The sequence below is a fragment of the Lonchura striata genome, chromosome 7 (assembly GCF_050655825.1).
Source record: "Lonchura striata isolate lonStrDom1 chromosome 7, ASM5065582v1, whole genome shotgun sequence".
Taxonomy (NCBI): domain Eukaryota; kingdom Metazoa; phylum Chordata; class Aves; order Passeriformes; family Estrildidae; genus Lonchura; species Lonchura striata.
Window position 1 is genome coordinate 16258455 of NC_140709.1, and position 22650 is coordinate 16281104.

The following is a 22650-nucleotide window of genomic DNA, read 5'->3' on the forward strand; positions in this document are numbered from 1 at the left end:
AGATGGTGGGGTTGGGCACCCTGGGTGTGTTTGCTGTGGGGTGACATGGACAATGCCTGGCTGGTGCTTGGCAGCGGGGTGAGGAAGCCAGCTCCACCCTCTCCAAGCAGGGCTGAGCAGGCAGCACTGGAGGTAGGCAGCATGCATCCCTGGCAGTGAACACGCTCTTCCCAGATTAGACAACTTGTCTGGCACTGGGAGCATACAGCTCTATTAGGGACTGTTTGTCCTGACACAGAACAGCTCCATAACTAGCTTAATACCCTTCCTCTGATAACGGGCAGAGGCACACTCCATTGCAGCATCACAAAGGGCAATGACCATGCCCTCAATCAGAGGCTGAGCAAAGGCTGAAATGGCTTTAAAATAGTTCCCTTCTATTCCCCCCACTTGATGATGCAGCACAATGGGGGCAATGGGGGGCACAGCCCCTGCTCACCTCTCATGCTATAGTGTTCTTCACAGTTCCTGGGTGCTGACTTCAGCCAGCACCATGCACAGCCTTTGAGCCCAACCTGTGTTGGCTGCTCTTCCCTGCCTGCCAAACTGGAGGGCTTTACACAGGCTGTGGATTCTGCTGTGTGCTGGGTAAGGATCACTGGCACCGTGGAGGGATGAAGCTGGCCACACAGGTCCACGACCCATGAGGAACATGTGCCCTTTGCTGCTACATCTCACGTCCCCTGGAGATGAGGCCAGCAGGGATATTCTGCTAGAAGTAAATGACCAGTCACTCCAGTCACCAGGCTTCGCTAGTTCGACAGAGTACAAGGGGGCTGACAGTTAACCCACAAGCTATGTATGCTCAAGGCAGTACTGCTTTAGAGGGCAGAGAGATGCTGCAAGAAGCACTGAAATAGCCAAACCCATGACTGAAGGCATTATTTTCATTGATAACAGTAGGGATGGTGGCTTCAGGCTCATGGCAATGGCCTGCCTGTTTCCCTGTCTCTAGAGTCCTATGGCCACCCCAGCCTGGGAATCCTTTCAGCTACATACACCTTGAGAAGAGACTGCTACAAGCACAGGCAGGGAAACAGAGGTTCACACCAGCCTTGCTATGTGCTAGCAGCTGAGTGCTGGAGCCCAGTGCACCCAGAAAAGAAGAAGCAGGAGCAAAATCCAGTTTAAGAGCACAGCTGGGAGATGGCATAATCAAAACAGAGAAAGGCAAACGGTATCTGCAGTGGTTCATGATATATTCCACCTTTCTGCAAACTCCAGCTGTCCTATACAGTCCCAGTTCCCACACAGCCATCAGTGGGATGCCTGCAGTGCTGGATGGTGGAGTGTGTCAGGGGAGCCCTTGCACACACCCAGCTGATGCAAGACCAGTTAATGTAATCACTGCAGCAGGTGCAGGAGGCCCTACAGCAAAGCATTTGTGATCACAGAGTAACCAAAAAGGGGTTAATCTGTAATAACCAGGAGAAAAGGCTAAGTGAAAACAAAACAAGTGTTTCATGAAGAGGCAGGAGACAGGTTGTGGCAGTGCATGTGAGCTTTCCCATCAGTGCAGCAGCCAAAGGAATGCAGAAAAGCAGGGTCCTGTTAACGGGACCAAGATCTTGGCTGGTGCTGAGCTGGGAGCACAGACCACCACAGCCAAGGCAAAGAAGAGAAGTAAATGAGTTGTCACCTCTGAAATAAAAAGCAGGAAGAGCTTGACAAGAGCTGTGGGCAGGCACACAACCAAAATCTTTGGTTCTGGCAGTCCACACTGCCAGGCCCCTCAACACATTGTCAGGCCCCTCAACACATACCCAGATACTGGAGCAGCGAAGGTGTAGCTTGGCTAGGATCAGAAAAGCAAGTTCCAGGGATGAGTTTTCTCAGGGAATCAGCTTGAGCAGAAGAGACACCAACGAGCTGGTCCAGTAACTCCAAATTTGACTCTTGCCCTTTGTGAAAAACACAGCTATAGAAGGTGAAGGCAGAACTTACACAAGCTCCTTAAATGGCAAGATGAAGACAAAATCCTACTGGTGTTTACTGGCTCAACTCTCTCAGAGTCCTTCCCCCAGACAAAGCTGGGGACTGAGCTCACTCCCACTTAAGATCTGAGATCCCCAAAGGAACAGAGAGCAGCAGCCATATGCTGATTGAGGAAGAGGGGAGAAAGTGGGATGAACTGTGACATTGCCTCCAGACAGTACAGATCTTATCAAGTCTATAGAAGGCTAGATAAAAATGTTGGCCACTGTGGGCCTTCAGCAACTCAACTGCCTCTGAAGTGACAGAAGAATGTCCAATAGTACAGTGACCCCAAGAAAGAGTGGCCTTCAGATCCAGGATGGAAACTGAACTTCTTGCTCTCTTAAGGCTATAAAGATGGCATAGATGGGTTTAAGCAGGAAGGGAAACTTTATTGCATCTTTTCAGAGAAGCAGCAGGATGCAGTGGGGCCAAGTCCCCGCTGTTTTCTCGACAACAGACACTGAAGCCACTGACACCGATTTTGGGCATGTGTAAAGTTTAGTGTATAGAGACTACTGTGAATAGCTGCCATATTCAATATCCAAAGAAAAGAGACATCAGGTCACTGAATGTCAAATGCACGTCTTTATAAAAATCAAGATCACATTGACATAAAATATGGGTTTGTCACTAACAGTCAGAAAACTTGCCCTGAAGCTGCAGACTGAACATTCATAGGAAAAAAGAGATGCGGTTCTGGGAAAAGCTACCATCAGTAAAGGGTATCAGATCCCACCTATCAGCACCTAATGTAACAGGTCCATTTCTGCCCACCCCCACAGGGAGCTTCAATTGCATCAAAACATCACACACTATCTTTGCTCTTCACTGGGCAGGGACAGAGACTATGACATTAGCAAAGCCCTGGCCAGGCGGCAGCATTTTTTGAGCTGCATTTAACACTGTAGAGAGGTTGAGACAAGGTAAAGCCTCCAAGAACCTAGAGGCAGGCACTCTCACCTCCCCAGCCACACCAATAACAGCTCCTGAGAGAGGCAAGCCTCTGAGGGCCTGTACAGCCACTAAGCAGAGTGCTGGGCCTGAAAGGCCACAGGATGCCCACCTAAAGGCAACTGCCAATGGAGAACACCACAACCTGTACCTGGTGTCAGTCTAATCCTGTTTAGAACTTGATCCTTTGTTGCTGCTTGGAAGCCAGGAAGGTGGAAAAGATTAGCCTAGCAGCTCATTCACATCCACACTGAACAGGACAGAGAGAATGGCCTGAATCTGGTAAGATGTTAGGGAACCCTTGAGGCAGCAGCAAAGCTAGTATGGAAGCCCTTAGAAAGACATTACAGCACTGCAAAAGAATGAAACAAGGAAAACATGACAATAAATATAAACTTTTATTATAATAGAAAATAGTAAAACTCATGTTAAAATAGACTCTTGCTTTTGGACTTCTCAGAAAAAGCCTAAGCCTTGGTTATACTTGCTGGTGCCGATCAAGGTCCTGACCCCTAAATAATGAGCAACACATTTATGTGCTGAGAACCTCGAGGCTCATTCCTCCTAGTGACAGTGAAAGACTACAGCAGCAAACTGAGCCATGCCCCATCAGGCAGAGAGGTGAGGGCTCTCTGTGGGGTTGTGTACAACATGCTTCATCCCCTTGTGCAATCAGGTTCTGGTTTGAAGCAGGTAGCTTTAGGGAAACCACGGACAAGAAGGAGGGAGAGGAAAAAAAAATCATCAGCATATAATGCTAGCTGTCCTGAAACAGCTAAGAAAGCAGCAAATGCATCTGCCAGAAAAGGCACCTGACTGCCTTTGGGTAGCTTACACACTCATACAAGGAACACTCTCAACCTTCTTCAGTGGCCAGTCCAGTGCAAATAAATGACTGTGCAGTCTGAACCACCATGTGCTCCCCTCTTACTCACCAGAAGGGGCCAGGGGCAAGAGTAGAGTGGAAAGCAGAGGCCACAGGACAGCAAGGTCAGATGGGAATGGGAGACACTTGTGCACCACTGCTGGCACAGCAGCACTTGACTCCAAGTCCCGCCTGCTCCAGCCACCAGGCTCACTCCAGCGCCTCATACACAGTCTTCTGGAGCTCGATTGAGAACATCTCCTCCCAGGGCCCACGGATCCACTCCACCAGCTCTACCAGGAGCTCAGGGCACTCTGTGCGGATGTGCCAAGTGCTCTCTAGCTTCAGTACCTGGCAGGGAGGAAAGGTAGAGAGGTGAATGAGCAGACTGGCCTCCAGGCACCAGTCAGCCCTGAGCCACCATCCCCCAGCACAGCTGCCGTCTCCTCCTAATTCCCCTGTGACCTCCTCCCTCTCTGCTGCCAGCAGTTGAGAGTCCCCTGCATGACTTCCCACTGTGCTCCCCCGCCCTAGGTTAGGACGGGAGATGACAGCCCCAAGTCATTCTTGCAGGAACAGGATCTGAGCACAGTCAGCCCCCAGTATGCTGACCCCATGACCGCTCCTGGTTACCTCATCGTAAAGCATCAGCTTGATATCACAAGGACAGAGGCGATAGGTTATGATACTGCTAATACTGGTGATTGGCTGCTTCTCCTTCAACTGGATGTTGCTCCTAGGAGGCATTTCTGCTTCATGGTCTTCATCCAAAGAGGGCTGCACCTGCCACTGGTGATTCTCTTCCAGCAGAAATAGCATGCTTCGGGTACTCAGCAGGGTCACAGGAAACGCAGATGCCCCTAAAAGGATATGAGGGAATAAGAAAGGCTTTGCTGAGAGCCTGAGTCACCATAGAACCAGCTTTGCTCTCCATTCCTTCCCTAGGGAAATCCTTTACAGCAGCGGGAACTTGGGTGAACGACTTTATCCAGCTTTCTGACTCAAGAGGGGACCAGGGTACTGAAATGTGGCTGGGCTTGATCAGCTTATCCAAGCTTGTTTCAGGAGCATGCACGTGAAAGACCACTGCCCAGCAAGGCTTGTCTAGCCCATGCCCTCAAGTGAGTCAGGAGAAGTCCCTTGAGTCCTTTGACCTCTTAATTTTACTACTCCCTAGTTAAAATTTGACAGCTGCAGCTCAAAGCCTGCCTTTTTTGGCAGGCCTGAATTTGTCTGGCTGCAGATATCTGATGGGTGGAACAGAGAGCACACATATAAAGTTTAATACCAAGTTGGGATGCATCATAAATATGACAGGAAATAAAGTAGTTTTGATAAACTTTAGGGAACATAAATATAATCCAGCTATTTCAGTGGATGCAAATTAAAAGCACGAGAATTTGGGAATAAGTTAGATGCACAGTAATGGGCACCATTAGCAAAACTGGCTGAGGTCACAGGGGATCACAAGCTGATGTAGCAGTATGTTGCTCTTCTCATCACATCTCACTCTTGGGAATTAGTAGGACTGTCAGAAAGGGGATGTTTAATTAATCCTGTCTACTTGGTAATGAGATCTCAGCTGAACTGTGTCCAGTTTTGGGCACCATACTCTAAAAGAGGAAAAAACTGTAGAGTAAGAAAAATGCACTGTAAGTTCTCCCTCTCACATACTATTTGTTCAGCATGAGGACAGCAAGATATATACTTCCCACAGATTCCTTCTGATCCTCACACTCCTATATCTCCCCAGTGGTCAATGGCGACCAGGGGTGCAAAAGCTTAGCAAATTGGTCAGAATGTGATTAAGAGCTAGGTTGTTTTCTACAGTGTCTCAAGCTATGACGGCGCTGGAATTGTTCACTGAAGACTCAAACCCCAAGTTTAATACACCCGTCCCTCAGCAAGGCCTGGAACAAAACTTGAGGGGCTCCAGCAGGCTCCTCCTGTACTATCATCTCAGGTTCTGCACACCTACTGTTTTCCCAAATGAAGGAGCCTTTCAGCAACTCACACAAACAATCTGTTTTTATGACTCCTCATCTTTCCCTCAAATCAGGGCAATGATCCAGCCCTCAGATAATCTCTAGCTTCTCAAGCTGTCACCAAAACTGGTATGCAAGACCAGCTGCTCCCTAGAGCCTAGAAATCCATGTAGAAAAGGACTGAGAGATTATCTGGATGTACAGAAGTATGCTGCTATTCCACACAACCCAAAACTACACAAGAACCCTCACTCATGCCCCCACCCTATTTCACTGGTGGAAAAAGGGCACAGCTCTTTTCCCTCAAACTGTACACTAAAATCACAAGCATGTAAGCAGACAGCACAATGTGTGGGACATCTGGCTACTGAAATCTCCTGTACCTTGGATGAGGTATGCTAGCAGGTAGAAGAAACAAGTGTCATCTGCAGCTTGAGAATCAGTGGTCTTGGAGTCCAGCAGAGGCCTGGAGGAGATACAACAGTGGGCTGGTAAGGAAGCACTCTAGGTTTGCTACTAGCTACTGTTCCCAGTCCTCTTGGGGAAGGGAAGAACCCATATCTCTTCAGATAATGCAAAGTCCTCCCTCTCCTGGGTCCTCTGACTACCACCTTGCCAGCCAGGAGCCAAATGTGTCTTGCAAGTAAGAAGGCTGCCCTGTGCCTCCCACTTTTTCTCCCTCCATTATACCCCGGCTCCTCCACAAGAGCTGAAGTTGCCCCACCTGGCTCAGCCCCTGACAGCCCTTTGCCTGTTCACCCTCTGTGCAGCAGGCACTTGAGACAGCTGCCTTAAACCACTAACACAGGCCTGGCTGCAACTCCAGTAGTGCCTCCTTCTGTGCTACCCTGTTTACAGCACCATGCTTCCAGGATCTGCTGGACAAGCAGACATCCCTTTCTACCTGAAATCCAAACCTCTCACAGGCTCTTACCATAGCCAATGTTGGGGATTCATTTCCACAATGGGGATTTCCTTCACCTTACTCCTGTGCTTAGCAGGCAGTTCTTGCATGAGATCTAAAGAGGGGGAGAAGGCAGGTTTCTTTTATTGCAAACCCAAGGGCAGTATGTAACAGTTCAGGACACTTCTCTACTGTTCAGAGAGGTTCCAAGTTATGATGGCAGTGAGATTCTCTCCCAGCTTTTTTAATGACCTGTCAAGAAGTCTATTTCCAACATATATCCAACATATGTCCTGATAGTTCCCCAAAATCAAATCTTTCAAATCCTCTTCCCCACGCCCCTACAGCCCTACTCTTACCTGTCAAGGTCTGCAGGAACTGGTCACAGCAGCTTTGGCTCCGGATCAGCAGATTGTAGGAAGTTTTTGGGTTCTCAAACTCCATTCGCAAGGTCTGGTGGCAGAGTCCCACTTCCAGATGAGAAATATCAGACAGGTAGTGAGAGTCATTCTTCTTCAGCCAGTCTGCAGGTTGTCCCCTAATCACAGAGCACAGCCCTCAGCTGCAGCAGGCTGCCCCATCTCCTCTCCCACATCAGGCTGCAGCAGGGGGTTTGCCAGAAGAGCCTGTGCATGTCACCACCCCACCACGGTAAGGGCAGCAAGGCTAGCACAGGCTGGCACTACCCATCACTCACAGACTTGCTGCACGGTCCTCACCTGATAGCTCCAGTGACTTCCAGAACATAAATCTTGAGATCAGAAGCAACCAGGATTGAGAGGAACTCTCCTGGCCGGCCAAACTTCACCATGACCACCTAGAGCACACAGAGGTGGGTCATAGTTCTGACCTGCCCCTTGACAGCTCATCCCCCCTGACAGAAAGGCCAGACTCAAAGACACTTCAGCTCCCTTCACATCCCAGAGTCTCTGAGATGCCACCTCAGTGCAGAACTCACAGGGTGGCAAGAGGGACAGCAGAAGAGTGGTGCTGTGAGAGCTCACCTTGAGGAAGCACTGGAACTCCTCAGCATTCTCCTCAAAAACTTCCATGTCCAGGTACAGCTTCAGGCGGTGATCCACTGAGCGGAAGTCCCTCACGTTCAGGACGCTGTTCACAGCTGAGGAGAGAAAAGGGCAGCAGTGACTCTGGGCACTGACCAGGGGCTGCCCGAGCAATCACACAGCACCAGGGCTGCAGTGCCACCCCCTCTGCACGCCTGCTTCCATCAGTCTCTCCTCAAGACAAAGGGCCAAACCTGTGGGCTTTACAGGCCACAGGTCTCCATGTGGAGATAAAAGAGGAATTAATTGCTCCAACACTTGCTTTTTTTTTCCACATATACAAAGCTTTGGTCTAAGCCAAATTCAAACTGTGCTTGGCTGTTTAGTCACAGAAGGACACTACTTTGCTTCTGGATTTGGCAGGAGGACAATTCTTTATCACAAAGCCAGAAAGATATTTCTTATTTCAGCTGGTGTCAGCTCAGGTCAACTTTTTAACTGACTTTGACCATGGCAAGGTTAAAGGGGCCTAAGGAAGACACAAATAAAACTGCTAAAGAGTATAATTAGGTTTGTCATGAAATTGTATAGCCAAAAAATTTATACAACAGCCACAGTACTGCCCAAGAGTTCACACTTCCCAGCAAAGCCTGCTCTCCACCAGAAATGCTACACTAATCAACTACTCCTCACCAGGAATTTTCCATAGGCTCAGTTTTAGACTGGGACCTCACAATTTGACCCCAGAAAAGAGACTGCTTTATTTCTCATACTTTGACTGTATAAGACTGAACATAGCAACCTTAAAACTGTGATTCTACACTGACTCGTCTTCTGAGGTACAGCAGTCTTGAAGGACTGGGGGAGACCTCTACAGATCAAGAAAACAATAGGCTGTAAGTCAGAACTACACTCAGCTGCAGTAGAGTCACTTGCTGGGCTAGAACAGATAACCTTCACAGCTCCTTTCCAACTTGTTATTCTGTAAATCATAAGCTGATACCCAAGCAAAGGCAGTCTGCTACATCAGAAATTCAAGGTCCTTCAGAAAAATCATTTGTGGATCTCCTGTCTTGCATGACAGCTCTCACACAGCCAGCATGCAGTCTCTCTTGAGCAGGTTTTGTTATCTGAAGCTCACAAAAAAAGTGAGGAAAGCACAAGCAACTCTAGAACCACAAAGCAGAGCCTCCTACAAGCACTGCAACTCACACTGCACTTAAGCCAAAGAATAAATACAGGGGAATTGTGCATACTATTCTCCAAAGGTAATGCTCCAGCTGGCAGCTCACGGATGCCACAGGAACCCAGTGTGTCCATAACTGAGCAATGCAGCTTCCAGAACAAGACCCTATTACTCAGAGTCTAAGCAATAATAGGTATTAGGAACTGACTCATTTTTCCTAACCTTCAGGCATGAGGATTTAACAAAGAGGGGAATGAAAATCTCTGCTCATAAGAACCACGTTTATGGCTGCTTATACTTGATGTCCCCCTTCCCCATTAAACAGGAGGAAGTGTACCTTGCAAGCACCAGTGATAAAACCAGCAACAAGCTCTCAACACCTCTAAACCCTGCACAGCTTCCTCATACTCACAAGGACTGAGATTCCACGTTTCCTCGGACTCAGAGTTCAGAGAGAGCGTGGAAGGAGTGGGTCCCCGAGAACCACTGTAATGGTAGCTTCCCATCAGGCTGCCCCCGTTGGTGTCCGTGTGGCAGAGGGACAAGTGCTGGCTCTTCACGCCCTGCTCCTTCCCAGGGCCGCGCTCTGACCCGTGGCAGGCGGGATGAAGAGCGCTGTCAGGCTCGGCGCTCGGCTCTGGGCTCCTGGCGCTGTTGCTGGTGTCTATCTCCGAGCTGTCCTCCCCACCAATGTAGAACTTCCTGCTCTCGCTGGCCAGGACAGATGTTTCCTCTGGGCCCTCCTGCTGGCTGCCTCCCTCCAGCACAGAGTCTGACAGGTCCTCACTCGTGCTGTCGGCACCAGGTGGCAGAGGTGTGCTGGAGCACTCCTCTGAAGGCAGAATGACCACATGGTCACTGGAACAACTGGGACAGGCTATGGGCTTACCAGCTGCTGCAGGACCTGTGAAAGATTTTGTCAGGTGTAAAGAAAAGCCAGAACAGTTCTCCCTAGCAGGATTTTACTTCCCCCCGCCTCCTCTGCAAACCACAAACCCTCCCTTTTCAAAGTAGAGAATAGTTACAGTCTGACTTGAGCAGCTTGTTGAGCAATTTGTTCAGAAGCATATCCTATATACCTCCCCTCACAAATCAACCAGAAATTCTGGATCAGTGCCACATGAAATAGTTCTGCTCAGATTTAGGGTGCCCAGTGTGTGCTGTGGTTGCAACTGAAACTGTATCAGGGCTTTGTCTCATGACTTTCCTCCACTTCACATCTGCAAGTGCTCACATAATCTTGGAAGCCCAAGCTCATGACCAGTCAGTCCAATCTTCCTTAGCCACCTCCATCCCCAGCACACTGTGTCCCTTCCCCAGCTGTCCTCATCCCTTCTGACACTGATTCCTGTTGCTCCTTTCACCCACAACAGAACAGACTCCCAGCTGAATCATGGGATTCCCATTATTATGGCAGGGAGAAGAAAGTATCCTAGAGTGGAGAAAAGTGCTGCAACCAGGACAGCAGTTCTGTGTTTACTGCAGTACTTCAATCCCAGGATACTTTGTCAAACAGCATTTTTTCAGCTATGGCACTCCCCACTTCAAATATAAACTGAGCTTCAAAAAACACAGCAATCAGAAGATGCCTACTCAGGACTAGCCACATCTCATCTGAAATACCACATCTAGTTTTAAACAGCCAAAGAAAAATGTGGACAAATGGGAAAAAGTACAAAGACTGGCAAGAAACTGAATGTATGAGATATGACTGACAAGTAAATTATCTAGAGAGTTAAGCTTATTTAGTCTAGAGGACAGAAACCAGGAAAAGCTGACAGGGGGGAAAAATGGCCCTCAAGTACAAAGAAAGGAATAAATTGCTCCTCTGAAGTGGTAGCAAGAGTGGGCTTAAGATCACAGACACAGAGACTTAGACTAGGGTTCTGGTTGTTTTTCTGATGTCTAACAGCCAGTTTCACCTGAAATACTGATGCAGATTCCCTGGAAGCTACCATTAGCAAAAGCTCTTCAGAACAAATAAAGTCTCTGTGGCAGAACTGACTACATGACCTTTAAGTCCTCTCCCAGACTTCAGTTTCCAGCACCCTTCTGTTCCCCCAGGCCACCCAGAACAGGAGCGCTGTTTGCGTAACCTTAAACCAGTGGTTTATTCCTGCTAGGAAACAAGGCAGACTTTTCCCAGTCCAAGTAGGCCAAGTGAGAGTTCATCCCACAATAGGTTTTAAATTCCAGTACAGACAACACATCTCCTATACATTCCATGCTCTGCACCACAGCTGCCACTCTGGAAGTCTGCCTGGGCATTAATTAGCAAACATCCTTCTTCTGGGCACTACAGCCTACCTTGATCTGAGGCAACTAGAGTCTCCAGGATTTTGGTGTCTCCAAGCTCTGAAGAATAGGAACCTTGATGCCAGGGTGGCAGGGACTGTGAAAACTCCTGCTTGCATTTCAGGCACTGGAGCTTCATGCATCCCTTCTCTTGGTCCTGATTTTGCCGATTCTCCTCAACAGCTGGGGACAACACTTCAAGGATACACTACAAATAGCAGCACAGGGAAAAGGATGCTATCAGGTAGCTATGACTGTCCTAATGAAAATCAAGCTTCTGACACCAGCAAGTCTTTTCACATGCCTCACTATAGCACTTCAGAGTGCAAGGGGTGCAAGAACATTTCCCAGCTGTGCAAGACTTGTCAAGGGCATGGAGCTTCACTGCAGTAGACCAAGGCAACTGGTTTTTGCAGGTCTGTGCCTGAGAGCTACATACTGACAGGCTCCCTCTGGAACTCTGATCTCAAAGGTCCTATCTATTTGTGTCTTGTCTCTAACAACTTGTTTAAATGTACTTAAGTAGTATCTTGAGAGAAAGGACTGAATTAGAGGCCAGAGTCCCTACAGCAGCTGTGTGGACATAGCACTGACATTCACTGTTCAGAGGACCAAGCACAGGCCAGCACATCACTCAGCACCCACAAAACATGACATTGCATGTGCACAAGTAATGATCACTAGCTTGACTGCAAACTTTTCATCCCAAGAGGGAGAAAACTGCAAGACTCTCTCCTTGAGAACAACGTTTATGCTACAGGAGCTCCACTGCCCATGGCCACGCTCACAGGGCCCTCCACAGGTCATCTGTGCAAAGAAGAAATCCCAACAAGCCAGACACGGGCAGCAGGTGCTCACGTACTCTGAGAACAGCAGCCCTATGCTGGCTGGAAGAATTCAGTGTCCTGCAGTAACACTGCCCCCTCCCCAAGCCTCCCCACCTGCAGACACTGCTCGGGGCAGTCGTCAAGCACCACATATCTGCGCTTCTGCCGGTCCTTGCGAATGTAGCTGAAGTGCAACGTGAGGACAGGGAAAACTCGCTCCAGGTCCTGCAGGAGACAGAAAACACCCTTTCTAGGATGAGGGAGAAGCTTTCACAGACCACATTTGCTTGCAAACAGCTGAAACGTGGCCATACAAGCACTTAATTTAGTGCATCCTAAGCATCGCTCCACAGCTGATAGCATTTGGGAGTCTGGTAAAATGGGCAGAAATAAATAAACAAGTATAAAGCTAGTAAGTGCTGGCAAGACTTGCACTGAGTACTTGCAAAATCGCATGAGTATTTGAAACTTAAAACAATAATTCTCAAGGCCTAGAACAAAGCATTTTGAACAAAACACCTTTTTCAAGAAGGTATTTCAGAAGAATATCAAACCACAAACATTCAAAAAGGCACAAGGGCAGGATTTAAAAATGAGTTGGAGCTTTTAGAGAAAAAAGAATTAGAGAAACCTGTGAATATGTCTGTATAGAGACTGAATGTTAAAATCTTACCACAAGGAAAAGGGGATTTCCAAACTCCCTTTCTAAAGAACCACAAAAGCTAAATAGGGCTGGTAATGCTAAAGTGTGCACCTAGAGCAGATGGCAAACTGCCCACTCAGCTGCCAGGAGCTTTTTAAACATCATACAAGGCTCTGTGCTGCTCTAGAAACAATGCAATCCACAAAGAGTACTCCAAGGCCAGGGTGATAACCCAGCAAGGAATGGATAGGAAGGTTATCTCCATTTCATTTAAGTTCCTCTTGAGAAGTCTCTCATTCCTCCACACTAAAACAAGTCCAGCCATTGGCTTTAAATTTCCAGTTTTGGAGATTTGGTGATGGCTTCTGCTACCCTACTTCAGGTAGTCTAAGCAATACAGATGCCACTAGATACATGTGCATTGGGTTGAAGGAATGCTCAATCAGGCTTTGTAGGAGCTAGGAAAACACCCGCAGGATTCTCAACGGGAGCCCAACTCCAGAATGCTGCCATACACAGGGAGTAAGATGATAAAAGCTCACAGAAAAGTGTAACTCACCATCCTCTTCCAGGTCAACTCAGAGGTCTCCACATTCTTTAGGCATTTCAGTTCCAGCTTGTGGAGGACTCTGGCAGCCTTCAGTTCCACCTCAATCACATGCTTAGCTGTGACTCGCAGGAAGATCCAGTCTGGCTCTGGGTCCCCTTCACCTTCTATTTGGCTCACCAGCACTGGCTGGCACAGGTCCACTGCCAAATAAAACACAGTACAGGTCAGTACAGGCAGCAGGCCTTCAATCCTGCTGGACACAAGTCCTTAGTATTCCCACAATACTAGGCATCATGATACAGATTCAGAGACAAATCACATTGATTAATCTATTTTGTTGTAATCCAAACCCTTAAAAGCAGCAGTGAAAGGACCTGTTTACCTTCTACCTTCTCCTCTTCTTCCTCTCCAAGCATTAGCTCATCTGCCTCCTCTTCTCCCCCCTGTTCTCCTTCCATAGGCTCATCCAGCTGTACTTCAGGCTCTTCCTCCTTTGCAGTGTCATCCGAAGGAGGGGAGGATCTTTCTTCCTGGGATACCTGGGGCTTTCCTTGCTCTGGGTCAGAGCTCTCACTCTGCAAGTTCACTGCAGCAGGCCTGCCTGTGATCTCATCTGCAGAACGGCTGCGGGACATGACGGGCGCTTGGTCATGCTCCTCCAGGTGTCTCTTGTACTGCAGCCAGTCAGCACCAAAGCGATCCCTGAAGCTGGCCAAGCGCTTCATCTCCTTCTGATGCTCTAGGACCAGACCTGCAAAAAGAAAACTGGGGAAGTATGAAGGTAGTCACCAGGCCAGAGCACTCTTACTGTGGGCAGTTTAGCTGCTATGTTATTAAGGAAAACGACAAGCCTCACCAGCAGAGAGGGGTAATGCCTGTGGCTCATGTTCTGTGTCACTTGGCTCTGAAATACTTGCTCTGCGCACTTTGACTTTTCCCTGGAAAAAAAACAGGATAAAAGTAGTTGTGAGAAACTAGAACAATGAAAACAGCACCTGGTGAGGCGCTCTGCCAAGCTGAAGGGTTTATAGCTGTTACAGTGTAGGGACACACCTGGAAACACTTGTGAGGGTATATGAAGATTAATTTTAAAGCCCCTTCCTAACACACAACAGTGTAGAGGCTCACTAACCACGCAGTCAGTACCAGACCACATCTCACTGCAGAAGGCTTTCATGTCAAGGCATCCCCTTCACCCAACATGCCAGCTACATGGCTAAGAAGCTATGTCAGTCCCAGACCTTGCTTTTCTTTCGAGGGACCCTGACGGCCACATTCTCTGATGGGGACTGACTGTCGCTGAAGTCTGCAGCACAGGAACTCTCCAGTGCACTGCGGTCCAGTGCAGTCTTCTCTGAGGTAGAAGTGTGGATGGACTGGGACACACTTTGCACAAGTCGTGGAAGGTGCTAAAGCAAGGAAAATAGAGTATTTCCAGCTCAGTGCAAAGGACAGATAAGGTAACCAAGCCACAACTCAGGCTGACAACTTTCCTGCTCCTCACCCCAAGCTTTCACCATCTCAGTCAAAACACTGACAACAGATCTTGCCTGATTGATTGGATTGTTTATCACAACCACTCTCATTTACCTCATTCTCTGCCTTTCTTAAAAATAGCAGATGGGAAACTGATAACTATTTTGCTGACATGTAGTGCAAGTGTCAAGTACCATACAGTACCTGAAGAGGAAACAGGCAAGGCTCCAAGTCCTGCAAGGCTACAAAAGCCAGAATAAATTACACTGGCCAGTTCCAACAATTATTAGGGATCAGCGTGAACTGAGACAAAATTATCTGTGTCAAAGTCAAGGTAGGCCATAAAGATTTAATAGGACACATGACAACACAAAAACCTGTCAGAGTTCCCAGTCCCAAAGCCAGTAAGATCAGTTTTTAACAATTATACTTACCATTAGGTCTGAGGAAGAGAGTGGCTCCCCGTCCAAGAAGAACTGTAATTAGAGACCCATTTGCAGTCAGATTCCATTTGGCTGGCACATACTCAGGACAACTTCTGCTGACTCCTACTTCCCTTCAGGCCACCCAAGGGTGGGATCCCTGGCAAAAAAACTGCAAAGAAACAACCCTGTTCCTGCCTATCCACCACTCCTTTAGTTGTAGCTACCTGACCTAACAGCATAAAAGGCCAGAAGGGACTGTTGTGGTTTTCCTGTTTACAGACTTCAGAACTTCCAGAAACGTATCCAAGACAGTTCACGGAAGAGATACAATGGATTATTCTATAACACCTCAAATTGTTTTGAAAGGTACTCACTTTCACCTCAAAGCCTGTATCCTACTTCTAGCCTGACTCCACACAGCTTCCAGTAATTTCAGCTCAGGGAAACTTTTTCCAAGATGCAGTTTGAAGACAATGAATCTAGCCATTTGCCACTAACATGAAGGGCAGACCAGCTCTGGAACACCTTTGACCCTTAGCAAGTAAGTTCATTTTGCTAAATTGCCAGAACACTGGCTTTGCTGGCTTCTTTATTTGAAATCAGATTACCAAGAACTGACTTTAGCACTGGAGTGTAAGGGAACAGTAAGGACACCTGACTGAGAACAGAGTGAAGGAGACAAAGAGGTGGCCATGGCTGCTGTAGCACATACTTTGTTTTGGTAAGGTGGGCAAAGACTGTGAATTCCTGCTTTGCACAGTCCAGCTACATCGTTACTATCTAGCATGAACAGAGTAAAGCTCCATCAGTGAGCAAAACTGAAGAAGTTTTGAGGTGTTGCAAACCTGAGATCAGTATTCAACTCTGTGCTGGCCAGCACATCATGTAAAAATTTAAGGTTAAACCACAACACAGCTGGAATAAAACTGCAAGTTTCTTTTCCCTCATTTCCCTCATTTGCCCTGAATGTTAGAACACCCTATGCCTTCAACAGAAGGGGCAGAGTGGCTAATACTCACATTGGAGAAGGCTGCCCTGGGAGACACATGGACAAGGGCTGCAGATCGGTGATTTTGATGGAACCATATCGGGTTTCCCTCCAAATGCAGCTGGGTGAGGGAAACAGACAAGTTGTTACTAGAAGCAATATTCTCTACCCCAGTCTATCCTGCCTGCAGGCTCCAGTCTTTCTCTCTGCTTCAAGAAATATCCTTGCAGTGGAACAGTTATCAAGCCAGGAGAGGACTAGGCTTTTAAAATGCTTCTTGAAATTAGTTCAGCAAATAGAGAAGCAGATTAAAGTGCCTCCTACTCATGACCTAAATCATTATGAGCTTTTTCAGTACTAACTCTGAGAAGTGTTGAAAGAACAGTCTTTTGTAGGCCCAGAGAAGCTGTAGATGTCCCATTACTGGAGGTGTTCAAGGCCAGACTGGATGCAGCTTTGAGCAACCTAGTCTAGTGGGAGGTGTGTCCCTGCCCATGGCAGGAGGGTTGGAACTAGATCTTTGAGGTCCCTACCAACTGAAACCACCCTCTGATTCTATGATCTTCCTTCACAAGCACTATAGTGACTGCCGTGCTCCTTCAGACTTCTCTGAACACACAAATCCACAACAGCATTATGGGAGGATCTTTACTGAACTTGACAATATTAAAATCAGAAAGGATAAGCAAGGAAGTGGGGATGAATATATAAAAAATGGTTAGCTTAGGAAGGGCCACTAAAAATGAAGGCTAAAAGACAGCTGTCTGTGTAAGGCTCCCCTATCAGTTTCCTGCAATAAAATTAAATGCTGAAGAGTTGAACTTATCTTTCAAAACTCTCTGGTTACCACAAAGTTTCCATCTTGCACACCCTGACCATGAAATCCCTAATTCACCAACCCATCAGGCGCTATGCTTACTTTTTTTAAATAGTGCAGAGTGGACAATGGTGCCAGCTGGGCATGTTCCAGCAGCAGGTTATAGGCCACATCCAGGTGTTGCAGATTCACAAGCTGTTCCACCCCTGTGAACAAAGCAAGAAGCCATCAGCATGCCAGACAACATAACTTAGGAACCTTCCCCAAAAGCAAACCCTAGTAAAATTAGTTGTGCCCAAGATTTCAAGTTCTGTCCGCTCTCAAGAATGACCGGAAGGCTTCAAACTCAGAAATGCTTCTCCCTTGTGGGCTCACCATTAATGCTGTCGAGCTCATTGTTGCGCAGGATCAGAGTCACCAGCTTGGATCGGCTGAAGATGCCAAGGTTTGGCACCTTGGATAGGAAGTTGTATGCCAGATTGAGGTATTCTAGCTCTGTAAGGGTCTGTTCAGAGACAAGAGCAGCATTGGATCAGTTGGGGCCTTATCTCAAAGCCTGGCCCTGAACTCAAGGCAGAACACTAGCTTCTACCATTTTTTTCATCCCAACAAGGTCAACCAACAAGTGAGTTTCTTTAGACTGCTTCTGCAGGAAGAGTTCAATGTTCACATTGGGAGTGGTTTATTTAGGGGCACTCAGCATCATCTGACTGTTTTACACAATAGGATAGGACTGGACATCCTGCATCAGCAAAAGGAGTGAACTACCAAAAAAGCCCCTTTCGTACCTTTGTAAAGATGATGGGGAATGATACATGGTGAGCCCCACCAACTCCATGGAAATTTGTTTCATAGCTTTCCTTCAAAGAAGCAGATTGAGCCCAGCAAAGCATGGATTTCACTGCTGTTCCCCAGAAACTTAAGTGCCATTGTGATGGACTATTCCTTTTCTAGAGTAACTGACTGATTTCTGAGAGCAAGAAGTAAATGCTACTGGCAGCTTGAACAAACTGAACAGTAAGCTTCTACAGCCCCATGCCTGGCTACATAATTCTCACCTGCTGCATAGATTACAGCAAAGTCCTGGCCACAGTGGAGTGCCCACCCTGTGAGGGGCTGTACACACAGAGTATCCTGTGTGTATCAGCACATTTACCACTCAGATATGCTGGACTGCCAAGTGACAACTAGAGCTAACTCTGTCTTAGAGGCGAGAAATGCTGCCTTCTCTGCCTCAGTGGCACTCGGACTGCACATACAGGACAATGGTTTCCAGGCTGCAAGCACTAATTCTAAGCCACACCACATCTGTGATTTCTTTTATTATACCTCACCTAGCAGAAATGCGATGTCAATGATTATGGAATTTTAGCAGTATCCTCTGTATAGGAGGAAACTCTGCTGGTCAGCCCAAAATACTCACCGTTAAGTAGTGTTCACAATCCTGGATCTTGTTGTGACTCAAATCCAAGATCCTCAGAGCATTCAGTAATTGCTGAGGGACAAAAAGATACTAGATCAGATCCTACAACTGTCTCTGTTATAGCATGAAAAGCCTCTCCTGCTGGGAGAGGCCAGCAAAATTATCATTGCCTGCTTCCTCCCACCCAGAGCTAGCAGCATCGGTAACAGAAGGCCTGGCTCTTGGCTGTGATCATCTCCTCTCTTCTCTGCAGCCATGCAGGAAGGATGCCCCACTCACCAGTGAGTCATCCAAGGCAGTGATTGAGTTATAGCCGAAGTTCACAGTCTGCAGTTCCAACCATGGGAGAGCACAGCTCAGATCTCCACCGCATGCTGAAATTATTTCCTAGGAGGAAGAGAGGAGCCATACCTTGGTGAGTACTAGCTGTTACAGTAAAAGCAGATGAACACAGGAAAACAGTCTAGAAGGCGGCTGACATACTGTGCTTTACAGACCTTGTCTTGCTTAGAGAGGCAGTGACTTTGATGCCCCTAATTCAAGTATTTGGAGGTGGTGGGAATCCCATGGCCAGATATTTAGAAAGAAAGGAGATGCTTTTGTTTCCTACTCTGAAGTGGCAATAGTTAACCTAATGTGTTAGATTTCTTAGGCTCAGAACACTAAGCACAAAGATTCATGCTAACAAAATCATTTTCAGGCCTCCCTCAAACAAAAGCAAGATACTTGTATCCTGACAGATAATAAAAGTTCTGCAAGCACTCCCTACCATCAGCCCCTGTTGTCCAGTGGGTGTCTGCTTCTACATCCCAGAGAGAAGCCCAGAGGCCCATGGCCAGCACAGAACACGCTACTCAGTTCTTCATGGCTAGAGCTTGCCTTCATGTCTCAGATTGCTGGGCAGCAGTGCAGGTAAGACACTGAAGCACAGCATTTCCTCTGGCAATAAGCTCTAAAAAGGCTGCTGAGGTACAATGAAATAAACCCTGACCAGCTGCAGGCCTTGAATGTGGAAACAGCCAGATACACAGAGCTGTCAGACCTAGCTGACACAAATGTTGCCTAGAACCAGAAATTCTCAAGCAGCTAAAGAGAAAATTACAGAGCACATGTGCTTGGCAAGCAGAGAATCCTTCAAAACTGCTTTGACAGAAGAAGGGAGATGAAGCCATACAAAACATGAATGAATAGAAGGGCTAACACTGTCTCCTACATCTTCCCTGTGTAAAGAGCTATAGGATCAAGACAACCTTTCTCTTGTAATTTACTCCATGAGCTTTGTAGAGACACTCACCTCCAGTGTACTGATACATTTGCAGCAGGTTAGAGATTCCAGCTGAGAATAGACAAATCGCAGTCCCCGGAGGCAGTGTGGAGGGACAGACCTCAACTGCAGCAGTGATGAGAAAGTAAGAACAACAGACATCAAACTATTACAGTGGTGGAGCAGATCCAAGTTTTATCCCAAGCAAATATTGCAGGAGTTGACTCTTAGCCTTTCAGGGAAGCCACAAAAGCCTACCCAGTTTTTAGTAGAGGCATTCTGCAACCACAAAACTAGCCAAGAAAACCCGAACAGCAAGACTCAAAACCACTCCTGCCATGTATACTTACTTCCAGATGCCGGAGGGACTTGAAAGGGAAGATCTTCACAGCAGATTGCAAAACACAGTTTGGAACATGAACAAGCTGGAGAAATGAGAATAGAAGTCTCATTGATTTGTCCTACATTACTACCTACCTAATGCAGCAACTGAATGGGCTGTCCCTCCAGCTCGGGTAATCCCTTATAAGACCTCTCCCAGTGCTGGTAGTGGCACTGTCTCCCCAGATCCATAGTACCATAGAGGTCACAGAGAATAGTACATTAGCAAGTGTGGTCTGCCAGCCCAAAGAGCTCCTCTTCATCTCCCCTGCCCACATGGCTACATTACTTTCAGCACCACTGGGAGGTCTGACAGCTGGATTCCTCATCAGCTACAACCAGAAAATCTAATAAAGACAAAACTAACTGCTGAGGTATGTTTATCAAGCAACTGAGTAGAACTAGCACTCTGGTGGAAGATGTGCATGTGTATTTCACCACAAGAGGCCAAATAAGGCAAATCACAAGCAGATACAATGGTTTCCAAGGCACTGTTAGTGTTAGACTGAAGTGGCTGCAAACCTCCACTTTGTATTCCGTAGTGCAGCCACAGGCCCTTTCAGCACAGGGCAGTTAGGCTGTGTTCATGTACCATAAAGCAGCCTATTAAAACCACCCTCTAATGCTTTCTACGGACAGTGCATAAACAGTATTTCTGGCTGCTATTGAAAGTGAGTAATGAAGTAGTTACCACTTCTACTGTAGACAGCAAAGTACAACTAGAAAGACCATCTCTGCCAGTTACATATACACTCACATAGAAGTGACTCATCAGATGCAGAACAGACATCCTAAGGCCTCATCACCACTACTGCTTCCACAGCTACAGCCCTGCCAGGAATGAATCACTGCCCACTGCCTGCCAGCACTAATGCTGCACATTGAACAAGAGCATTTGTAATGGGAGCTTGCACTCGCAAGCTCTAATGACCAGTTCTAGCAAAGTTTATTTCAGATGCCATTCTTGCTGTGTGTCTTGATCATCTCCTCTCCCTCCACTGTCTTAAAAATCTGTCAGGCTGATATAAAGTATTTGCTTTTCCAAGTAAACCAGTTACCAGACACCAATGGGCAGCTTCCCCTTCTTTAGAGGCTGGTTGCAGAGGGAACACATTTTCTAGTGAACAGGAGCACTTACCACAACATCCTTCTGATTGCAGTGTCCCTCCCTGCCTCCTCTGGCCGGGAGATCCATGTTTCTCCACAGACTCAGAGCCACACTCTAATCTCCTCACTCACTACACTCTTACAAAATCCTCCCAATAGCATTCTGATACTTCTCCACTCTTAGAGGGAAAACACATTTTTAAAGACATCACAGAGTCTAGTGCTCAGCCTCAATACCTTTTGAGCCCCAGTCTAGAACCCAAACCAGCTGCTAATGCCTCTTCCTCTTCCAGGCTCCTTTCACCTCTTCTACCCACCCAGCATGTCTCAGTGCAGAGTAGAATCATGTGCAGCATCACTGCATATGCCACCTTCCAAAAACCTCTCTGAAGAATTTCTTGATCTGCAGTTTTATTTTTACTACAGCTTCTTTACAACAGCCTATTTATTGTTAAAATTAATGAGGATACATTACTAGAAATATCCTGTGCTGTGAAAATGATCAACCAGAAGCACTGCTCAGGCTGCCGAAGTAAGCAGCAGCCTCGGTGCGTAGAACATCTGACCCCTCTGCTCAAGTTCCCTGGCTCCGCGGCCTTGGGCACATCAATCATCACTTTGGGAGCACTCAGCTGTGCTCAGATGCCACATACTGCCTGAATTGCTCGAGCCCTTGAGGAAATAATCATTTCCCCAACAATGACAACACCCTACCAAGGTCAGAACTTCATTAACACCTGCTGCCCCCATTTTTAACTCTGAGAAACTTTCCACTGAGTTGCACGGCTGATCCTAGGTAAGCAGCTATAGACTATCGTGCTAAGCAACGACTCCACGCAGGAGCGCTGGGAGAACCCTCTGACCCACGGAGCCTGCACGTCACACGGGGACAATGGGCACCAGAGGAGGCTGCTCTGAAGCCGTGCCTGCCCCCTCCACTGGCCGGCCCTGCAGCACCCCGGCCCCGCTGTACGGACCTTCAGAGAGTGAGTCTTCTGCAGGACGTCGAAGAGGAACTGCGCCTGGAGGATGGCGGCTGTCTCGGCGGGGTGCGAGGGCAGCGCCACGAAGCCGCGGTTCTGGTTGCGGGAGCCCAGGTGCTGTTCGAAGACCTGCGTGAGGTGCTGCAGGGTGGAGGTGAGCAGCGTCAGCGTGCTGGAGCCGTCCAGGACGAGGTCCCCTGCAGGAAAGGGAAAGGACGGGGAGGCCGTGAGCGTCCGCACACCGGGGGCACTGACACGACCCGGCCAGCGAGGCCCGCGGCGGCCGCCGCTCACCGGCGTCCTGCAGCAGCCGCGCCAGGCCGTGCACCAGCGTCTCCGCCGCCGCCATCTGCAGCGAGGAGGCCGAGGCGAGCCCGGCCCGGTTCGGCACGGCCCGGCACGGCCGGTCCCGCCGCCGCTCCGCCGCTCTTCCGCGTTACCGCCGAGGCGCGCCCTTCCGCCGCACCAGCGAGGCGGCCGCCGCTCACATCCGGTTGCCATGGAGCCCGCCCCAGCGTCCCCCTCCCGCTCGGCGGGGCCCTCGCCCCCCGGCCCCCGCCCCGCCGCCGCCCCGCGCCGCCGCCCCGCAGCCCCCCCGG

The 22650-nt window shown here is 48.2% G+C and overlaps 1 protein-coding gene across 2 annotated transcripts; it reads right to left on the reverse strand.

Moving 5' to 3' along the window:
* Window positions 1–3307: 3307 nt before the first annotated feature.
* STK11IP (serine/threonine kinase 11 interacting protein) lies at window positions 3308–22517 on the reverse strand. 2 transcript variants are annotated; one of them, XR_002465067.3, is made up of 24 exons: window positions 22346–22517; window positions 22046–22248; window positions 19931–20005; window positions 19611–19706; window positions 18596–18703; window positions 18317–18388; window positions 17269–17398; window positions 16996–17099; window positions 16108–16197; window positions 15098–15139; window positions 14429–14596; window positions 14044–14125; window positions 13570–13938; window positions 13197–13387; window positions 12109–12219; window positions 11180–11375; window positions 9285–9776; window positions 7687–7802; window positions 7402–7499; window positions 7042–7152; window positions 6713–6797; window positions 6162–6244; window positions 4427–4653; window positions 3308–4144 (listed from the first exon to the last, which is right to left on the reverse strand). XR_002465067.3 is itself a non-coding variant. In XM_021526269.3 (24 exons), exons 1-24 carry the CDS (start codon window positions 22398–22400, stop codon window positions 4004–4006), a joined length of 3513 nt encoding a protein of 1170 aa, XP_021381944.3. In that variant the 5' UTR covers window positions 22401–22517; the 3' UTR covers window positions 3308–4003. The 2 variants fall into 2 exon arrangements, 1 of the variants encoding a protein (XP_021381944.3); XM_021526269.3 differs by having other exon boundaries at window positions 7042–7220.
* Window positions 22518–22650: the final 133 nt, after the last annotated feature.